The following is a 21179-nucleotide window of genomic DNA, read 5'->3' on the forward strand; positions in this document are numbered from 1 at the left end:
CTGCCAAGATCCATTCAGCGCAGCACAGAGCGGAGGCCTCCAGGGAGTCAGTTACTGCTCCCTGATTCTTGGCTCTGCCCCAGTGTAGGTTAACTTTCAACAGCTGGCCAGTGTTCCCAAGGGAACTTCCACCAGCTAGGGATAAGCCAGAGTGCAGCATATTCCAATCACGCTCTTGCCTGCACAGAAAGAGCACAGGAGCTGGGTATGCCAGGGCTATACCCACTGTGGAGTCCTCTATGCAGATGGAATCCCCCAGCCAGGGAAGTATGAGTGGTTTCTGATCCCCTGGTGCAGGCTTCTTAAAGCATATAAACTGGCATTTTTCTTTGAGCAGGCCTCATTTCAAGTCTCTATTTCTGTTCCAGAGCTCTACATATAATGGTAACAGTAGTTGCCCAAATTAATGTAAGGCAATTTCCAGACAATCTGATTTTCCTCTGTTCTAAACACTCTTCCCTCAGTTTCCTGTCTCTGACGTGTTATTTCTCTTGCTAATCTAAGTCATGCAGGGTTCATGTTCATAACTGTATTACAGAAATTATTTATGTCTTAGCCAAGGATATCCAGGATAACAGCGTTAACCTCACCCACCACCACACTTCGGCATTTTTATATTCATTTAGAATCAGTTAGATATTCCTCATTCAAAATTGAAAATGTGACACTAATGCTGTACGTGAACAATGAAGCAGAGAACTTACTGAAATTAATAACCTTAAAAGCATACAATACAACAGAAAAAAAAGCGTTATTTCTTTCAGAATTCACATGGAAGGAGCTTTCCATGAGCTTCAGGAACCTCCTCATCCATCACCGGCTTTGTAAAGAGTTTTCCTCTAGTAGAAGTTGGAGGGTTTTTTTCATTTTGTAAGCATACTGTAGGTAACAGTAGCTGTTCTCATCTTAAGAGACTGAAGCATGTTGAATAATTAACAAGGACCCATCTGCTCAATCCATACTATTTTGGCAAAGACTCTAGTCAAAATTAAAAGGAAAACATAATGTTATCTAAAGTAAGATGAGCTCATCAAAGATGAACCTACAACTGAAGTTAAATAAAGTTAGCAAAGGGCAACATTACAGCCTCAAAGCCTACCGGATGTTTCTTCTACATCAGATTCATCATCCTCTTCCTCATCTTCCTCCTCCTTCTCTTTCTCTACCTCCCCATCTCTCTCTTCCATTCTTTCATCACCATCCTCTTCCAGATTTTTATCCTCTTCCTTTGCATTGCCAGCAGTTAAATTCAGCATGGTTAGGTCAGGCAGACTTCCATCTTGGTGCACCAGTCTGTTGGTAAATAATGAGTTATCAGCACACTGAGCCATATTGGTATCAAGAACGATTTTTTTCAAGCAGTATAATTTAAAAAAATAAACAATTCATGTATAAATGCCATTGAACTGGAAATGTTAATGATTCTGGTACTTTCTGCAAACAAACACTGCAAACTGAGTCAGAAATGTATTAGTAATTATTTCTCAATCGGATGCTAGTGATTAGTTAGTAATGAGTGGTTTTGACACCTAAACTTGACATTTTCCCCAATGGAGAAAATGGTCAGAGTTTAAGGTGTAGAAGCATGAAATGACACTGTGAGAGAGTGAGCATTTCATTACTTCATGGGGGACTTACTCATTGTGGTGGTTTGGTATTTTTTTCTTGAGGCTGCTCAAAGTAATTGAAACAGAAAGAAAAAGGGAAATGAGAACAGAGGAGTTATAAAAGAAGATCAGAGATAATAAATACATCATGCTACATAACAACTACTAAAGCATTCTCCCACTCCATCCACAGCAGCCTTCTGACGTCAAGAGCATGCATCATGGCATTAACTGGGCACTTCTAGTAGAATGACAAAATCAGAGCAAAATGGAAAGTGCCATATAATTATGCTAAAACTAATTGCTAAAAAGTGCACGTATTCTCCCATGCTTTTAGTAATGCAACTGAATTGTCACAGGTAAGCTATACAATTCATATTTTGAATACATTTTCAACTTTTTGACATGGAAAGATGTAACTGGGTAGCAAAGAAACATGTTAGTTTCAAAGGTGCTTTTTTTCCAACTGCGGATTCATAAACAGCATAGCAAAAATTCCAAGGTCACTCCTTCAATAGATCTGATATCATGTAATTTTGGGAAGGCCTACACATTCTCTCTCTTTTCTAAAACTTGCAGAGGTCATACCTCAAATCCTGAACCATGTCTGAATGAATCACTTAGCAAAGTCAAGAATAAGCTGAAATACACAGCATGCAAATTGTATTTTAAAGTAGAAATGATAGTAATGATAGAATTATTGTGACATTTAAACTCTTCCTCTTCTATCATCTTTATTAATTTTGTCTTCTCTTTTGTAAAAAAGCAATCACTCATTTTCTATGATATAAAAAGTTTTAGCCTAATATGAAACTCACCAATTCATTTTGCTTTTCACATGTATTTAAATAATATATAAATTGGAGACTGACTGCAACCAAACCTTAAATCCCAACACCTCTGAACTTTGTGGACATTCAGATCTGGGTCTGGATTGGCACTGCACTGCTAGCCCACATCTCACTAATGGATCATGTGGCTCAGACTCCTCTCTAACATAGACTCTTCTGACATTAACATATTACTCCCCTCCTTTCTTACTGCCAGATCCTGCACACACCTCTAAGCATAGTGACACACCTGCACACACCTCTATCATGAATAGTTCCTTTTGAATGAGACTATTCCTGTAGCACTCTGTTTGGCAGTAAGGGTATGCAAGATCAGGTGCATAACCATTTAGCTACAGTAATAAATATAGTATAATCAGGAATATTATAAAACATCTACTGTATTTTTTTATTCAGGGAACTAATTTTAATAGGCTAAAGTATTGTTTCATTTTTATTTACAGGATGAAGTACTAGCATATTATTCAATTTTATTAATTGTAGACAACAATCCCTGAAACTTTTAACTAGCATATTAGAAAATAGAAAATCTAGAAATACCTATTGACTCTGTACAATGTATTTCAAAACATTGTTTAAAAAACATGAACAGCACAGCATGAGCTGCCAATGCAACAGTTAAACAAGCAAAAGCATCTTTCAAATAACTGGGACTTGCAATTTCTTCAAATTGCAAGTTCAAGTGGCTTAAATAAGGGAAAGGTTACAGAAAACTGGCTAATTGATCCTCAAGCAGCAAATTAATTGCATGCTAATTATTGAAAGACAGAAAAGATACAGTGCATAACATTGCTTTAATACAATAGTCAGTCCCAAACATCTATTAATCTTACAAAGTATACCTATGAAAATGATTACTAAGAAAAACACCATGGAATATGACTGGAATCTTATGCCCATTAATCTCATTTGACTAAATCCTTAGCTTTCAGTAGACACCTCCCCAAGATATTTTATTTCAGCAATAAGCAAGAGTATAAATGGATATTAAGGGTTCTTGCTCCCAGCTGCAGCATAGATATACCCATAGAGGCCCCAATTCAGCAAGGTATTTCAGCATGGCTAAACTTTAGGTACCTGAATAGTCCCACAGACTACTGAGATCAATGGCACTACTCAGGTGCCTAAAGTTAGGTTATGTGCTCAAATACGTTGCTGAATGAGGGCCACATTTAACTACGTTCAATATATTTACTAGAGCTGAGTGAATAATTAATAGTGAATAACGTGTTTGCCACATTTATGCCTCTTAGGCTCTTTGTGAATTTTCTACCAGCAATTTATGGGGTTTTTTTTAAATTCACTTGTTCAGAATCATTTGCCAAATAATTTGTTAATAATGCTTGATCTGTACAATATTCCTGAGCCAACCATTGAGAGTACTCAATATCCAAGATTCAAGCTGTTAGTTTTGAATGGACGCACAGCTCACATGGCATTTTTTCTGTTCTCTGACTGGATGGGTGTTACTAGCGTGGATGCTCAAGTTTACAAGTTCAGCATTTATTTTCTGTGGATAATGCCTAATACTTACTTAAAATTTGCTATTTCTGTGACCATTCCTGCCAGCAAACTCATTCACTACAGCTGGGATTTTTAAAGGCACCTAAGGGGTTCTCCTTGAGAACTGCAGACTGAAATATTGACTGCAAGTGCACACAAAAGGGACATAAGCACAGGATAAGAACATTAGTTTTTCATTTAAGCAAATATTCACAGAAAACTTGTTGAGGTATTTGCCCAGTTTTTGTGCTTATGTTCAGGAGTAACAAAAAAACGACCCCATTCTTATTCTTACCCTAATTTTAAAAAAAATCCTTGAAAAATTGAAAGGAATCTTGCTTATGGAAATATTTTAAAAAGCTAATTTTATGATGGCATGATGATAATATCAGTTTTGTGGTTTAGATTCTGTAGCACTCAACTCTGTACATCGCTTAACTGGTTTTAATATACTGAAATGTACAGGTGTTCTATTTTTGTCTATACTTCTATTACTTTGTATACAAGAAAGCTGACCCAAAGGCACAGACTTTCATTTTTCTTCAGAAAAATACTTCTTGTGCATATTTCTTTAACTCTTAAGTGCACTAGCTAAAGTACATCTGAGGTAAGTAGGCGTGTGGATATGGATATCTGTAAAGCGTAGCTATACCAACCTCCTGAACTAATTCTGTTAACTGCAGCCAATTAGAAATAGTATTGCTTATGCCTTTATTGAGCTTGAATGAAGTTTAAGAGAAGAATCTGAGTTGGGGAGAGAATTCACAGCCTCTAAATCCATGTGGCAGATGTGTTAACCACTATAAACCATCCGGTGGATTTAGAAGTCTAAGCATTGTCTTTGCTTATTTCACAGTACTGCACGGCATCAGTGATTTTTGTTTCTAGGAACTGAAGAAATAGCAAACAAATTAAAGTACATTTTTAAAGAAAAGGAAACATTGAAGTGTACCCACCTATTTATTATTAGATAAACACGACCATTAACTTTAGCATGGCTACGAGGAAGAGATGAAAGCACAAGAATGCATGCGATGGCAAAGGAGAAATGAGTTAGAGAGAGAAAAAAGGAAACTGTTAAACAGGAGTGAATGTACTTTGTTACCTGTCACAGAGGCAAGTATTGTCACAATGAGACACTAAGTCTAAACACTTATTACTAATCTTGAAGTGAAAAAGGCCTATATATACAATAGCATTACTAGATGGCAAGCAACTTCCGCTAGAAGGACTGTAGATAAATCTCAGGGACCACAAAAATGTCAGAACAGGTTTTATTCTTTAGCTTGATCTCATATTTGTCACACACAATATGTATTGCTTCTTTCAATGGACATAAGTCTATTTAAGGTATTTATATGATCCCCTTAACTGTAGTATCTAAGCAACTTTCAGTCTTTAATGTACTTATCTCCACAATAACCCTATGGGTTAGGAAAGTACCATTCTCTCCATTTTATAAATAAGAAATGTTGGCATAGAGAGATTAAGTAGCTTGCCCGAGGTCACAAAGATAGTCTTTGACAGAGCAGGGAATTTGGGAACCTGGATCCCAAATAAGCGCCGTAACCACTGGATCACTCTTCCTCTCACTTGAATATAGTATTCAACAGCCCAATTCTGCCACCTTGAGACATATCCATGAGTTAATTCCATTGTGCGAGGTTCTACCACCCTTCCTTCCGGTAGAAACTTCCTCAGACATTCATTGTGCCATCTTTAATCATGTTTGAGTAGTACCTTACTCCACAAAATAATCCCAGTGATTTCAGTGAATCTTAGTTTCAGACTAAGGCCTCAGTTCAGGAAAGCATTCTTGTTCAGGACAGAATTTAATAGAGGGTTTAACTTTAAATGTGTTCCTAAATCCCATTGACTACCATGGGAATTAAAGCATGTGTGTAAGTGTTTTCATGAATTGGGGCTTAATATCTAATTAACAGTTTCTCTATGAAAATGACTAAATCTCCAGTGTTGTCCACATACTGAAGATAAAGGTTTGTCTTCCTGTAGAAATCAGTTGATATAACACAGATAAAATTAACAGAAGTAGAAAAAAACATAAATAGCAGGCACAATAAATGTGGTGCTAAGTCACCAGATCTTTTAAAATGAAATGAAATGAATAACTGCACGTTGCTTTGATGGCTTTATAAAAGCTAGACCTTGCTTTGTACATAACTACTTTTAATAGATTTTCTGAATCACATAACCTCTTAATTTTCTGCACAACCGGGTTTTTACTGCTGACAGCACTGCCAGACCAGTATTGGTAGCTGTGCCAAATCAAGATGCATCTTATTCTGCTTCATGTACCATGAAAAGAATTGATAGCTGAATTCTGGTTCCAGAAGCCTTTCAGGTGGTGTCAGTGCCAGGTGTCAGTTGACAACACACTGTGTCAAGGAGGAGGAAAACAGCTCGATTTTCAAATGTCAGGTTGTGTTTGTGTTATATAGTAAAAAGGAGAAAATTTATTTTGATTTGCAAATAGGAAAGGCTTGCTGTGAAAGTCACTGATGAAGAACAATATGATATATGTGACAATTATGGGTTTCAAAATACTGTAAAAAAAGTAAACGTTGTCACTTTTAGAAAACAGTTTTAAAAATCTCTAGCTCCTAGTATAACAGTTGCTCACCATCCAGTCCCACAGCTAGCTGAATGACATAAAAACTGTGTTGCATTAGCATGGAATGAAAGATAATGTAACAATAGATGTTCTTTCTTTACCATTTTAATAAAACAAAGTCCTAAAATGCTGACTGCAACTAATACATCAACTTCTACTATCAGAGTCGTTAGACCCGGGGGGCCTAGAGCATAAGGATATTTTCATTGGCTTAAAATGAAAATCTACACACAGTCACCTTCCTGTTTACTTTTTTTCTAATATTGGTATTTTCTAACTTTGATTGTTCTGTTTTCAACAAGACACTTAGTGTCCATTGTACCACTGGCTCTTCACTTTGGGCAATTACATCAGTTTTCTTCGTGTCAGCATTTGAAGATGGACAGTATTTTATATCCTCTGTCCCTACAGGGAGAAGATGTTGCAGCATGAGTGCATCTGAAGGACTGGAACTGTGTCAGGCAGTTGTCTCATATTGTGCCTTTGGAATGCACGTTGGAAGTTGCTGCTTTGTTACTGAACACTGCAAAGTGCTCAATCTACAGTAGAATGTGTGCAGTTACCATATGCTATACTATGCCTCCCAAATGGCAATCCCTCAGCCCAAGTTACACCACTGCTCAAATGCAATCATCAAACTGGGCCCAGATTCAGGTGCACAGTTGCATGGTAAGGAAAAGTTCTTTTAATTGAATATCATGCATCTTTTACTGAACAAAGAATTTGCAGCACAAAAGAAGGTTCACACACAGATTCTCTCAAGAGAGCTTTGAATTTACCATGTGATTTACTACTTTGCTAACAAAAAAAAATGAAAAAGAGAAATATGTTTGGAAAAGCAAAGAAAGAAAAGATTGTTAGGAATTTATCAACAATTTTTTACAGTCCATTTAAAATATATACTCAAGAATTATGCACACGCATATTCAAAAAATAGAGCTTATACTAAATACAATGCTGAATAAGAACACAAACATACCTATATTCTACTGCATATGTATTGTGACAAAGTTCCTGCTCTACCTTGGTGGGTCTTGCGCTTATTGGCGGATTTGCTCACCTTGGAGCTTCACAGCAGCCCTCAGCTTGGCCGTTTTTCTGAACCCACAGTCCAGGTCGACTCCTCCTGTGTCTGACCAGGAGTTGGGAGGTTTGGGGGGAACCCGGGCCCACCCTCTACTCCGGGTTTCAGCCCAGGGCCCTGTGGAATGCCGCTGTCTAGAGTGCCTCCTGGAACAGCTGTGTGACAGCTACAACTCCCTGGGCTACTTCCCCATGGCCTCCTCCCAACACCTTCTTTATCCTCACCATAGGACCTTCCTCCTGGTGTCTGATAATGTTTGTGCATCTCAGTCCTCCGACAGTCCGCGTTCTCACTCTCAGCTCCTAGTGCCTCTTGCTCCCACGCACACCACAAACTGAAGTGAGCTCCTTTTTAAAACCCACGTGCCCTGATTAGCCTGCCTTAATTGATTCTAGCAGCTTCTTGATTGGCTGCAGGTGTTCTAATCAGCCTGTCTTAATTGTCTCCAGAAGGTTCCTGATTGTTCTGAAACCTCCCCTGTTACCTTATCCAGGGAAAAGGGACCTACTTAGCCTGGGGCTAATATATCTGTCTTCTATTACTCTCCTATAGCCATCTGGCCCGACCCTGTCACAGTATGCTGTACAGTTAGGTATAAACATATGTATACCAGATATCTGATCATGATTACCAGAGACATTCCTTTATTTCCTAAATTTCAAGCCATTAAACAAATTGGGCCAAATTCTCAGCTGGTGTAAATTGGTATTGCCCCATAGTTCATTTATGGCACAGTGCAGTCTTCCCAAGTTCATGACCATAAAAATGTCATTGTGTCACACATCACTACATGTTATATTTAGAATGCAAACGTTTTACTTCAAATTAACAATCTAAAGCACTTTGCTACTTCACAAAAACAACAGTCAAATCCATTTCTAAAAGAAACGCATTTTTATCTCCTATTCTTTTGTAAACATGATGGAAGCACAAATTTGCTTTTGTGCAGAAAAATCTTTAAGTGTATAACAGTGAATAAGGTGGAAGGGCTGCGAGAATCCCAATACTCTGTTAGACATTTTGATGAGTTTGCTTAATAGTCTAGCGAGCTGGCACAGTATAAAGGCCAAGATTTTCAAAAGTGCCTAGTGGTTTAATTTGTGAGAGCTCACTATGAGACACCTTAATAAAGGGGCCTGATTTTCACAGGGCAGCTGCGCAGCACTTTCCAAAATGCAGACCTCTTAAACTTGTCTCAATGTGGGCAGACAAATATTGGGTACTCAAAATCAACAGTCACTTTGAAAATCTTCCCTATTATTGTCAGGGTTCTTAAAAAGCACATGTGGCACTTAGGCACCTAATGCCCACTGAAAGTCAACGGGTGTTAGGTGACATAAGTGTCTTTTGTACTCTGAAAATCTACCCCAAAGTCTAAACCTAACTATGTGTGTGCGTGCATATGTGTGGGGGGGGGGGGGGAGGGAGGCTGGGTGGGAAGGGGGCGCTAATCAGTGGGTTATAAAAAGGCAAATAACATTTCCTGCAAAGTAAATTGTTAGAGAACAGTAGAAAAGAGTACTATATTATGGACAACTGGTAGCTTTGTTTACTTTGCTTGTTTACCTGTAAATAGTGCTGTCCTGTTTGCTGGTTACAGCTTTTAAGTCAGTGAGCTGGAGGAAATGGTCATGGAAGTAATGAAGGTGTAATATACACACCAATAAGAAAGAGGTTGGAATAAAGATACGTGTGAACAGCTCAGCCACAGAAAACTGTTTTAAACCGAGATCCTCTAGTCTGAAAAATAAAACAAGTCACTAAGTCACCTGTTTAAAATGAATTTTGCAATATTTCTCCCATATCACATTAGGTGAATAGTCACAAAACGGCACAGTAAGTAAGATTGTACTTGCTATGTATCTTTTATCTTTTCATTTTTCCGAACAAAAGGTAAGAACAATGCAAATGTACAGTACCTTACCTTGCCACTTAATCCTTTAAAGATATGAGTCACACTAAATAAGCACTATTAAATAAATTACCACCGCCACAACATTTGTAGATTTAATTTCTTTCTTATATCAAATGTTTTCAGTGTAGTATTTCAGAGCCAGCTTTTCCAGCTCCAAGCCAACAAATACATTGTTACAATATTGTTGGCAATAGAAAGCAGTAAAAGAGGTTTGTTCTGCTTCTACAAAACAGTTTACTGGGATCCTATATAAGATGGCAGATTTGGCATATATCTGCTGTTTCAGAAGATTTTGTTTTGTGTTTTGTGTTTTTATTTTTCATTTTTTGTTTTGTTTTTGTTACAGCCTTTAAGTCTATCTTTTAAGGAAGGGTTATGCCTTTAGGAGAATGATTAGGGAAAAGCAAAAATGTTTCGCAGGACACCTCCATTTGTCCACCGTGTAGTCAGAATTAGGGTGGTCAGAAATTAGGACTGGTAGTCAGAAAGAGGTGGTCATCTAGGGCAACCAAATAGCAGGGACAGCAAAATGTTCAGTGACATTTTTGTGGGGGTGACAGCAGAGGTGTAGGGGCACATATTTGCTTGTGTGCATGGGGCAGCAAAACCCCCCAAAGCCAGTCATGGTTGGAGAAGGTTTCCTGACATTTTTTCCATAATAATAAGGAAGTGGAGGAAGGAGATCAAAGAGTGCAAAACATCACCATTTCTCTCATGTCAAAATTAATGTGAGTCCAGGTTTGCAAATTGTTTACAAATATTGGTGAAAATCTCAGCTTTTTTACTATGAAAATCTGCAAAGCAAAATAGGGAGTTTCACACAGACCTATATAAAGTCTTTGTAACAGTATGAAAAAAAATCACTACCCATCTGCTTGTGTACAGTAAGTCCAAGTAAAATGAAAATACTCACTTTTTTTCATCTAGCCCTGTCATGTTCATCCACAAGCCAGGAAATGATTCAAATTGATAAGTATAGATGAAGATAAGCACCAGCATAGTGTAAACAACCACTGACATCCAAAAATATTTTAGGATTCGCCTCCACCATTCATAGTGCACCTGGGAACCAGCCATTGAAGATGGTAAGGCAAATAGATCCAAAGCGGAAGAATCCACCAAACTATACTCTTGTGCAGGCAGATGTCTATAAAACTATAACCCTCCCCTCTAAACTAACACCATTTTTTATTCTTGACATGGAGGCTTAACTCTCATTGTTACTTATCAGAGACATGTCCAGGTAGCAAAGGGAGAACCAGTCTTTGTAAAAAGAAAAGGAGTACTTGTGGCACCTTAGAGACTAACCAATTTATTAGAGCATAAGCTTTCGTGAGCTACAGCTCACTTCCTCAGATGCATATCGTGGAAACTGCAGCAGGCTTTATACATACACAGAGAATATGAAACAATACCTCCTCCCACCCCACTGTCCTGCTGGTAATAGCTTATCTAAAGTGATCATCAGGTGGGCCATTTCCAGCACAAATCCAGGTTTTCTCACCCTCCACCCCCCACACAAATTCACTCTCCTGCTGGTGATAGCCCATCCAAAGTGACAACTCTTTACACAATGTGCATGACAATCAAGTTGGGCTATTTCCTGCACAAATCCAGGTTTTCTCACATCCCCCCCACCCCCATATACACACAAACTCACTCTCCTGCTGGTAATAGCTCATCCAAACTGACCACTCTTCAAGTTTAAATCCAAGTTAAACCAGAACATCTGGGGGGGGGGGTAGGGAAAAACAAGAGGAAACAGGCTACCTTGCATAATGACTTAGCCACTCCCAGTCTCTATTTAAGCCTAAATTAATAGTATCCAATTTGCAAATGAATTCCAATTCAGCAGTTTCTCGCTGGAGTCTGGATTTGAAGTTTTTTTGTTTTAAGATAGCGACCTTCATGTCTGTGATGGGGGTGGGGGGAATGTGAGAAAACCTGGATTTGTGCAGGAAATAGCCCAACTTGATTGTCATGCACATTGTGTAAAGAGTTGTCACTTTGGATGGGCTATCACCAGCAGGAGAGTGAATTTGTGTGGGGGGGTGGAGGGTGAGAAAACCTGGATTTGTGCTGGAAATGGCCCACCTGATGATCACTTTAGATAAGCTATTACCAGCAGGACAGTGGGGTGGGAGGAGGTATTGTTTCATATTCTCTGTGTATATATAAAGCCTGCTGCAGTTTCCACGATATGCATCTGAGGAAGTGAGCTGTAGCTCACGAAAGCTTATGCTCTAATAAATTGGTTAGTCTCTAAGGTGCCACAAGTACTCCTTTTCTTTTTGCGAATACAGACTAACACGGCTGTTACTCTGAAACCAGTCTTTGTAGTATCATAGTATTGTTTATTTTGTGGTCTACAGCTAAGCAATGGAAAAGTGGCCGTCATCAGCAATCAAACATGAAGTCATGCAGTTCTAATGTAAAGATCAATAGTATTCCTAAATTCAGCTAGGGATGGTTAAACTGGCCTCGATAAAACAACCATGGTGAATCTTAGTCCAAAATTCTAAACAAAACCCCAACTTGATCCATTTTTAAGTTAACTTTTTTCATTTTCCCCCTCATGTTTATGTGAGCTCTATTCTTCCAAGTTCCAGCCAGGATCGGAAGGAAAAAAAGTCAGAAATCTCATGAAACAACCTGTCCTCATAAGTTACCCAGAACAATTCTTCAGGCTCAAAAGGTTTTGAGTGGTTGATTATTAATATTTTTTACTAATTTAGTTCTAGGGTGCCCATCACCACAGAGTCTGGGTTCTCGTTCAGCTAAGCATTCATATGTTTGGGAGCTTATTCAAACTACAACTTTTAAAACTTTGCTTCTCTCTCCCATCAGCCAATCTATTGAGGTTTCAGAGAATCAAAACTCTTCAAATGGTCTAAGCTGTTGAGAACTAGTGAAAGAAAGAATACACAGTGGATTAAGTTATTAAATGTTGTTCTCAGTTCCACTGGTGCTGAGTCAAGAGGATGCACCAGTGCAACCAAAGGAAGAATTTTGCTTAGTATTGCTCTCATTTACCTGGTACAGGGCCACGCAGAAGAGGAAGAGCATCATATAGATGATTTTGTACATGACAATTCTGCCCTCAAAGCTGACAAAGAAGAACATTCCTCCGCAGACATAAATCCAGTACTTAATGAACATAGCCATCACCAAGTTTCCCAGGACTTTCATAATGTCCTGTTCATCCTCATCTTCTTCATCTGCTTCCTCTGTCACTTCCCCTTCTTGCAATTCCTCTTCTGCAAAGACACAAATCAAGTTGCATCACCCCCAACCTATTTTTACAGGATCTTTCCTTTATAGGATCTTTCCTTGTAATTGTAAATGAGGTAAAGCATAAAAGCTTTATGCAGGACATGGAAGCTTAGAGTACATTTAGATACATTGCTGAATTGACTTTATAACCTCTGCTTCTGATTGAGGGAGAAAATTCACCAGAAGGCTCCAGAGAATTTTGGTCATGCATTTCCTTCTAAAATATGTTATTTTCCTCTTCTACAAGTTGACAGTAGTGTCTCCATGACCACACTCCTAAGCCCAGGTGCCTAGTTGGTAAATGTACTCACTCTTCCGCCCCTTTCAAAAATCTGAGGGCCAGATTCTCTGGTCCACTAAGGTCACTTTGTGCTGAGTAAGCAGCACAAAGTGTCTTTAAAACAGCTGGAGATAGCCAGTAGAGTATTCCCTCAAATTCCCGCGAGTAGAATATTCCCTCTATGTCACCTTGTAAGCCACTAGCCTTCACTGCCACCATAAGGGGAAGAGACTTTTCAGGGGCATTCTGGAAGGTGGGTTGGGACAGGAGAAGGCATGCTGTGGCAGAGCTCCATGATCGTTCACTGGGCATAAGGTCTGTAGCTTAATTTGCTTGGACTTCCACTGGGGCAGGGTGGCCAAAAGGTGAGGAAGCCACAGCAATTCCCTGGGATTACCGCTCCCCACTTTGCCCAAGCAGCACTCAGACATAGTGGAGAACTGTGATAAATGAGAGTAGGGATAGCTCCCTTTTGTGGACCCAGCCAGCCAGTTGGCTGTGGAATCCCTCTTGGTGGTTGCTCTCTACTTGTTTTACCTGTAAAGGGTTAACAAGCCCATAGGTAAAAGGAAAGGACTGGGCACCTGACCAAAAGAGCCAATGGGAAGCCTAGAACTTTTTAAGATTGGGAAAAAACTTCCCTTTGTCTGTGTGTTGTGGTTCTCCGGGAAAGAGGGGAACAGGGAGCAGTTATGCTGTGAGAAGCTGAAAGCCAGGTATGAAAAACCATCAGATCATACCTATAGATTGCTTACCTGAAACCCCAGATATGTAAATAAATTAGGGAGTGTCTAGGAAGACGCGGTTAGGTTTATTTCTGTTTATTTCTTATTGGCTTGTGGACTCCTCTGTGCTAACCCTAATGCTTTCCATTTTGCTTGTAACCTTTAAGATGGATCTCAAGAAGGTTATTTTTGATGTTTAAATTTTGTAAGTGGGTTTTTTAAATCTGGCAAAAGCCTAAATTCCAGGTGTATTTTCTTTCATTTTGTATTTAACAAAATTTACCTTTTTTAAGAACAGGATTGGATTTTTGGTGTCCTAAGAGGTTTGTGCATGTTGTCTAATTAGCTGGTGGCAACAGCTGATTTCCTTTGTTTTTCTTCCTCAGCTCTTCCCCAAAGGGTTTGGGGGGCTGGGGGGATGAAAGGGCTTGAGGATACCCCAAAGGAAGGAATTCCCAAGTGTGCCTTTCTGGTTTCAAAGGGGTTTTCTGCATTTGGGTGGTGGCAGCATCTACCATCCAAGGTCAGAGAGAAGCTGTGACCTTTGGAGTTTAATACCAGCCTGGAGTGGCCAGTATTAATTTTTAAAATCCTTGCGGGCTCCCACCTTCTGCACTCAAAGTGCCAGAGTGGGGAATCAGCCTTGACAAGAACCATGGCCTGAAGGCTATGTATTGGATCATAGTCAAAGCAAATATATACTGTAATGCCTATATTTTCAGGCAAAAAACGTTGTTAAACTGGAAAAAAATGTATCATTGATATCCAGAGACATAAATTCCAAAGGGAATACTGTGGTTTTGGCCAAAACCACAAACATTAGACAGCTTTGAAATTCAAAGCAGAGGTTCCTGTTTAAAACCAACCAACCAACAAAACTTAAAAAAACATATAGATGTGTCATACCAGGTGGGAGTTAAATGCCGCATTTCAAAAGAATGACTATCCCTCCCTCTTGCTCTATTGTGATCAACCCATGAAAAAAAGGGCAAGTTACTGCTGTGTCATTAATGGGAGCAGTATGGAGAAATCCCTGTTCCTAGTCTTGCTATGCTGGGTGTGAAGTGGGGGCCATCAAAAGGCATCTGCACATGTAAATAATGCCAGGGCCTGGCAATTTCAGGGAGTGACTCGTGGCTCTGATCATCACATCCCAGGCCTGATTCTGATCTGATTTAAATCAGTTTAAAACAAGAATAACTACACCTCACTGAAACCTATAGGCCAAATTCTGCTCTTGGTTACAAAGGTGCAGCTCCCAATGAAATCCCAATGGACATTATCCATGTAGGCCCTTCTCCTTTTATGGTTAAATTTTGTGTACAGTGATCTTTTTTAGGGTGTGAGGGGGCGCAATTGTGGTGCATCTATAGAAGGTTTTTCCTGTATTTCCCATTCAAGTTATTTATTTCGTCATATCATTTACTGTCGTTCAACTGTAAAGAGAGTTTATATATATTGTTTGATATTATCAAGTTCAAAGCTATTTTCTTATGTCCCCTGAGAAATTTGTAGTGCATGGATTTAGCAACATATTGTTTTGCCCTCAGTCAATAGCAGATGCAACTTTCCAGTTACTTTAGCAATAAGAAAAGAAGTAACCATAACCTCCTACATTCATTGAAGCAGTCAAACTTGATATTCTTTTACCTTTTTCTTCATTTTCTTCATCTTCAACTTTGACCTCATCTAAAGTAGTTTCTTTTAGCTGAAGCACTTTCTGCTCTGTGAGGTGTTGCCTAAGCAGTAGCCAGAAAGTAATCGTGAAAAGGATCTGCAAGCAAAAATCAAAACAAAAACAAGAGAGACAGACTAATTGTACATCCTAGATCCTGCTAATGTTAACAGATATTTTGAAATGTTTTTCATGCCTTTGTTTTCCACTATTCAGCAAAATTGGCAACAATATCATCATTGCCAAAGAACACATTTCTGGAAGCTAGGTCATTTAGGCAACCTATTCCATTAAAAGCAAGTTTATTTTACTTGCAGCTGTCATCCAGTTTGGGTAGGAAATTGACTTTTCATTCTGTGGCTTTTGTTAATAAGTTTCTCTTTTGATTCCTTGCGCTAGGAGAGGATAGTCTATTATTCCATAACCAGGTACATAAATAAATAAATATTTTAAACAAAGAGTGTGTACTTTTGTGTTTTCTATACTGCCAACTTCAGCAAGTGTCAGTACTGAAAGCCAGCCAGAACACAGAAAACAGTATGGCACCTGTTTATCATGGGCTTGAGCCTATATCCACTGAAGTCAATGCTCCCATGGATTTCAGTGGTTCAGGATCAAGCCTCATTTCATTACTTTATACAGAAAACAAGAATAAAATTTTAAATGAGACATATAAACAATCAAATATTTGGTATACTCTACTGTGGGGTTGCTGCTGCTGCTAACCAGGCTGACGATGTAATATAAAAAGTAGGGCTGTTAATTAACCACAGTTAACTCACAAGATTAAGCAAAAAAAATTAATTGTGATTAATCGCATGGTTAAATAATAGAATACCAATTGAAATGCATTAAATATTTTGGAGGTTTTCTACATTTTCAAATATATTGATTTAAATTACAACACAGAATACAAAGTGTACAGAGCTCACTTTATATTTTTTATTACAAATATTTGCACTGTAAAAATGATAAAAGAAATAGTATTTTTTAATTCACCTCATGTAAGTACCATAGTGCAATCTCTTTATTGTGAAAGTGCAACTTACAAATGTAGATTTTTTTTGTTACATAACTGCACTCAAAAACAAAACAACGTAAAACTTTAGAGTCTACAAGTCCACTCAGTCCTACTTCTTGTGCAGCCAACCGCTAAGAGAAACAAGTTTGTTTACATTTACAGGAGATAATGCTGCTCGCTTCTTATTTACAATGTCACCTGAAAGAGAGAACAGATGTCACATGGCACTTTTGTAGCTGGCATGCAAGGTATTTTCGTGCCAGATATGCTAAACATTCGTATGCCCCTTCATGCTTTGGTCACCATTCCAGAGAACATACTTCCATGCTGTTGACACTCATTAAAAATATAATGTGTTAATTAAAGTTGTGACTGAACTCCTTGGGGGAGAATTGTATGTCTTCTGCTCTGTGTTTTACCTGCATTCTGCCATATATTTCATGTTACAGCAGTCTCAGATGATGACCCAGCATGTTGTTCACTTTCACTGCAGATTTGACAAAACACATAGAAGGTACCAATGTAAGAGTTCTAAAGATAGCTATAGCACTCGACCCATGATTTAAGAATCTGAAGTGCTTTCCAAAATCTGAGAGGGATGGAGTGTGGAACATGCTTTCAGAAGTTTTAAAAGAGCAACACTTAGACGCAGAAACTACAGAACCTGAACCACCAAAAAAGAAAATGAACCTTCTGCTGGTGACATCTGACTCAGATGATGAAAATGAACATGTGTTGGTCTGCACTGCTTTGGATCATTATCATCGGCATGGATGTATATCCTCTGGAATGGTGGTTTAAGCATGAAGGGACATATGAATATTTAGCGCATCTGGCAAGTACATATCTTGCTAAACCGGCTACAACAGTGCCATGCGAATGCCTGTTCTTACTTTCAGGTGACATTGTAAACAAGAAGCGGGCAGCATTATCTCCTTCAAATGTAAACAAACTTGTTTGTCTGAGCAATTGATCGAACAAGAAGTAGGACTGAGTGGACTTGTAAGCGCTAAAGTTTTACATTGTTTTGTTTTTGAATGCAATTATTTTTTGTACATAACTATAAATTTATAAGTTCTACTTTCATTATAAAGAGATTGCACACAGTACTTGTTTTAAGTGAATTGAAAAATACTATTTCTTTTATTTTTAGAGTGCAAATATTTATAATAAAAATATAAAGTGAGCACTGTACACTTTGTATTCTGTGTTGTGATTGAAATCAATATGTTTGAAAATGTGGAAAACATCAAAAATATTTATATAAACGGTATTCTATTATTGTTTAACAGCGCGATTAATTGTGTGATTAATCACAATTGATTTTTTTAATTGCTTGACAGCCTTAATAAAAAGTGATTCTGCTTTTTCATGTGAACTGAAAGCAACTGATAAAACAATGACTTCTTGTTATGTTTTTCAGCCATTGATAATGGTTATAAACACTGACAAAAATGACAATGTTCCTTTTAAGAGATTTTTAATGATATATCCTTCCTGTTTGTGCATTCGGATGTAATTTACATTGTGATCACAGTCTTTGTTCTCACTTGCTTCCACGTGACACATACCAGTAGTGTGAGAAGTGGTGCAGGAAGCGCGTATGTTCCAAAAATACTGAATGGCCAGAAGTTGAGTGAGTGATCCTGCATCATTTCATCACCATTATATTATAATAAAACAACTGATTTCAGCTCAAATTGATGAATTTACCATAAAAATGAACCTGATTTACACTGTAAGCTCTTTGAGGAAGGGACATGTATATGTAAAATGCCTATCTCCACAGGCCCCAATCCCTGAAGGGGATGTCTAAACACTATCACAAGAGAAATAAATAATAACGACAGGGAAACTCAGTTTTTAAAGGAGTGAAAAGGCACCAGATTAGCTAAAAATAAATACTGAAAATAAGCCCTTTCATGAATGGCAAATGCACAGAGAGTTTGGGTCAACACTTTTAAGCTATTGATTGCGGGGGTGGAATCTCCCTCCATTGTGTACTGCTAGATGTAATCCAGGGTTACAGAGCAGAAAACAAATCCTTGGGGTAAGTGGATGACTTAGGGAACTGATAATGGGGTACATAGACCATCATTTCAAAGCAACTAGTATGAATCCAGCCCAGTGACACAAAATTCTTTTCTCAAGGTGGCTGTTCATGGTGGCTGTAAATCGAGTTGGCAGCCTCATTCCAGTTTGTAGAATACATACATCACAAAAACCATTACAACTGACACTAAATGGTATCTCAAAGAGAGGTGGGTAATGGAAACAGAACTACTCTCTCCCTTCTGGAGATGGATGCTTCACATCAATGTTAAAGTATATTGGCAGATCAGCATGGAGGAAACCTACTCTGCTACTACCACCATCTCTTTGTTCTGTGGGGTAATAGAGGGCTTCATTCTCCGGTCATATTAACACAGCAACTTTCACACACATGAAGGGCCATTTTATGGCTGTTAAGCTAAGCCCATGAGAATGGGTAGCAACAAGAGGTTTCACATCATCAGAAGTGAATTTCAAAAGCATTGTGCTGACTCAGACACAATGGGGGCAGATCCTCACTGGGGATAAATTTTCATAGGTCCATTGAAATTAATGATAAATTTACACCAGCTGAAGATCTGCCCTAATCCTCCAGGAGTGCTGGGCAAATTCACAGAGAAGTGGCCACTGCTATGCAACCTTGAGCATCAGATAACATGCATTTACCCCTACACTGACTGAGCTCTATTTTGCTCAGCTGCTGTCCTCTTTGGAGTCACTGCCAGCACCAGACTAGCTTTTGGAGCTGTGGAATATAGAGGTGTTTTCATACTGCCTCTGACAGCCAGCTTCTGTGCAATGCAGCTCTAAGTTTCAAGCCAGTACACACTGTTCAAAGCCCATACAAATATATGCAGGGAAAATTATGGTACATTCACTTCTCTTTTATTCCACTGAATCTTTATTTAAATCCACAGGGTGCATTTTATCCAGTCTAACAAATCCAACAGATGTTCTTCAGTTAGTTTTATAGGTGTAACTAAAATCATCCCATATACAAAATAATTTCACTTTCCTGACAGCAGTTAGTTTTAAATATGACATTCCACAATGCAATTCATCTTTGAAATTATTGAAAAGGGGCTGGCAATATATCAAGGCAGCCAAATCTCTTAAGAGAGATTTACAAAGTCAATGAAGAGAAATTGCAGAACTTACCTCTTGACTATTTAATCACTCTTATCAAGACTAGCACTACCTTCCATAGGAAAAATAATAGAATGCTCACTAGCATTCAAATACATTATAAATCCAGTCATGGCTTGGCAAGGGGCACTGCCAAGCAGGAAATACAGGTGCAGAACCTCTTCAAATGGAAATCAAGTGTATCATGATGGAAGTGGTTCACTCATAAGGGAATTGGGCGAACTATCCACATTCTGTGAGAAACTCCTCTTGAGTGTTCTATGAAGAAGCTTCTATTGTGTGCTCACTTTCCTCCCCCAAAGATAATCTGCCAAATGTACTGGTCTCAAGACAGGGCAAATATCTGGGTGAAAAAAAGCCTCATTAATTGAGACCAAGAAATGCTTTCATTTGTGATCTAAGGTGATTCCAATTCATGTTTCTTCAACTGAATGACTAAAGAGTTAATTCTGATAAGTACTTGCGCATGTGCCTAATTTTATGTGTAAGAGTCGTTCCATTAACTTCAGTAGACTATTCATGTGCTTAAAGTTTGGCACATGCTCAAAAAGCTTGCTGACCTAGGCACTTCTATTCTTAGAGACAAATTTGGTGTGTTTTTAGATAGTCAAATGAACTCAGCTACTCTTCACAAATTAAAAAATATTTGACATTACAGGTTCAATTATCTTTTCCCGCTGCTCTTATAATGAGGCTCTTATACTTAAACTGGCATGACATCTCAGGTGTTCATTAATATACCAAAAATGGTACCTATGAATATTCTGGTGAATAAAAGCCAGTGATTCCACTCACTAAAACGTACAATCCTTTTTATTCACTTGTTTGGAATCATTCAGATGATTTTTTTATTCATAAGAATGTTTATGGACAGCAAATGTTCATAGTGTCATGAATAATAACACAGAGAAATATTCCTGAAAGTATCTGGACCAGAAGTGTTCTCACAATATTTTTTTATTCTTCACACAGTACATTTATCTAATATTTCTAAGTGTTTGTGGATAACTTGCAAAGCGAAAAAGAGCTACACATGAGATTTTCAAAATGCTGGCCTAAACTCTGCTCCCATTAAAGTCAGCAGATTTTATCATATACTTACAAGTGTCTGGATTTGCAATTTTTAATTCCACCAGACTCCACATGCAATATGTGTTCATAACAAAAGTGTTCATGAATAGCTGAGACAGAATGTCATGGGCTGTGAGAGGTGGGGTGATAAAGTGTTGCCACACACAAATTCTGCCAACAAAATAACTAAAAATGAAAGGGAGAAAGGAGGGAACAACCACTGTACTGAGGTCTGCTACATTAGTCTTCATTCAGAAAAAAGAGAAGGGAATGGAAATCTTTTATTTAAGTACAACTACAGCACTGAGTTTTCACCTGTACTGACTGATGCTAATGACAAAGCA

At 38.3% G+C, this 21179-nt stretch overlaps 1 protein-coding gene across 1 annotated transcript in view; it reads right to left on the reverse strand.

The window, feature by feature from the left end:
* Positions 1 to 21179, reverse strand: part of PIEZO2 (piezo type mechanosensitive ion channel component 2) — a 454182-nt gene that overhangs the window by 98553 nt on the left and 334450 nt on the right. The window contains exons 14-20 of the mRNA XM_073331610.2: positions 15521 to 15644; positions 12626 to 12849; positions 10506 to 10654; positions 9244 to 9417; positions 4918 to 4959; positions 1639 to 1671; positions 1100 to 1293 (exon numbers count right to left, since the gene is read on the reverse strand). Coding sequence (XP_073187711.2) covers positions 1100 to 1293; positions 1639 to 1671; positions 4918 to 4959; positions 9244 to 9417; positions 10506 to 10654; positions 12626 to 12849; positions 15521 to 15644 — 940 coding nt within the window. The remainder of the gene's footprint in view (positions 1 to 1099; positions 1294 to 1638; positions 1672 to 4917; positions 4960 to 9243; positions 9418 to 10505; positions 10655 to 12625; positions 12850 to 15520; positions 15645 to 21179) is intronic.

The sequence above is a fragment of the Lepidochelys kempii genome, chromosome 2 (genome assembly GCF_965140285.1).
Source record: "Lepidochelys kempii isolate rLepKem1 chromosome 2, rLepKem1.hap1, whole genome shotgun sequence".
Classification (NCBI taxonomy): domain Eukaryota; kingdom Metazoa; phylum Chordata; order Testudines; family Cheloniidae; genus Lepidochelys; species Lepidochelys kempii.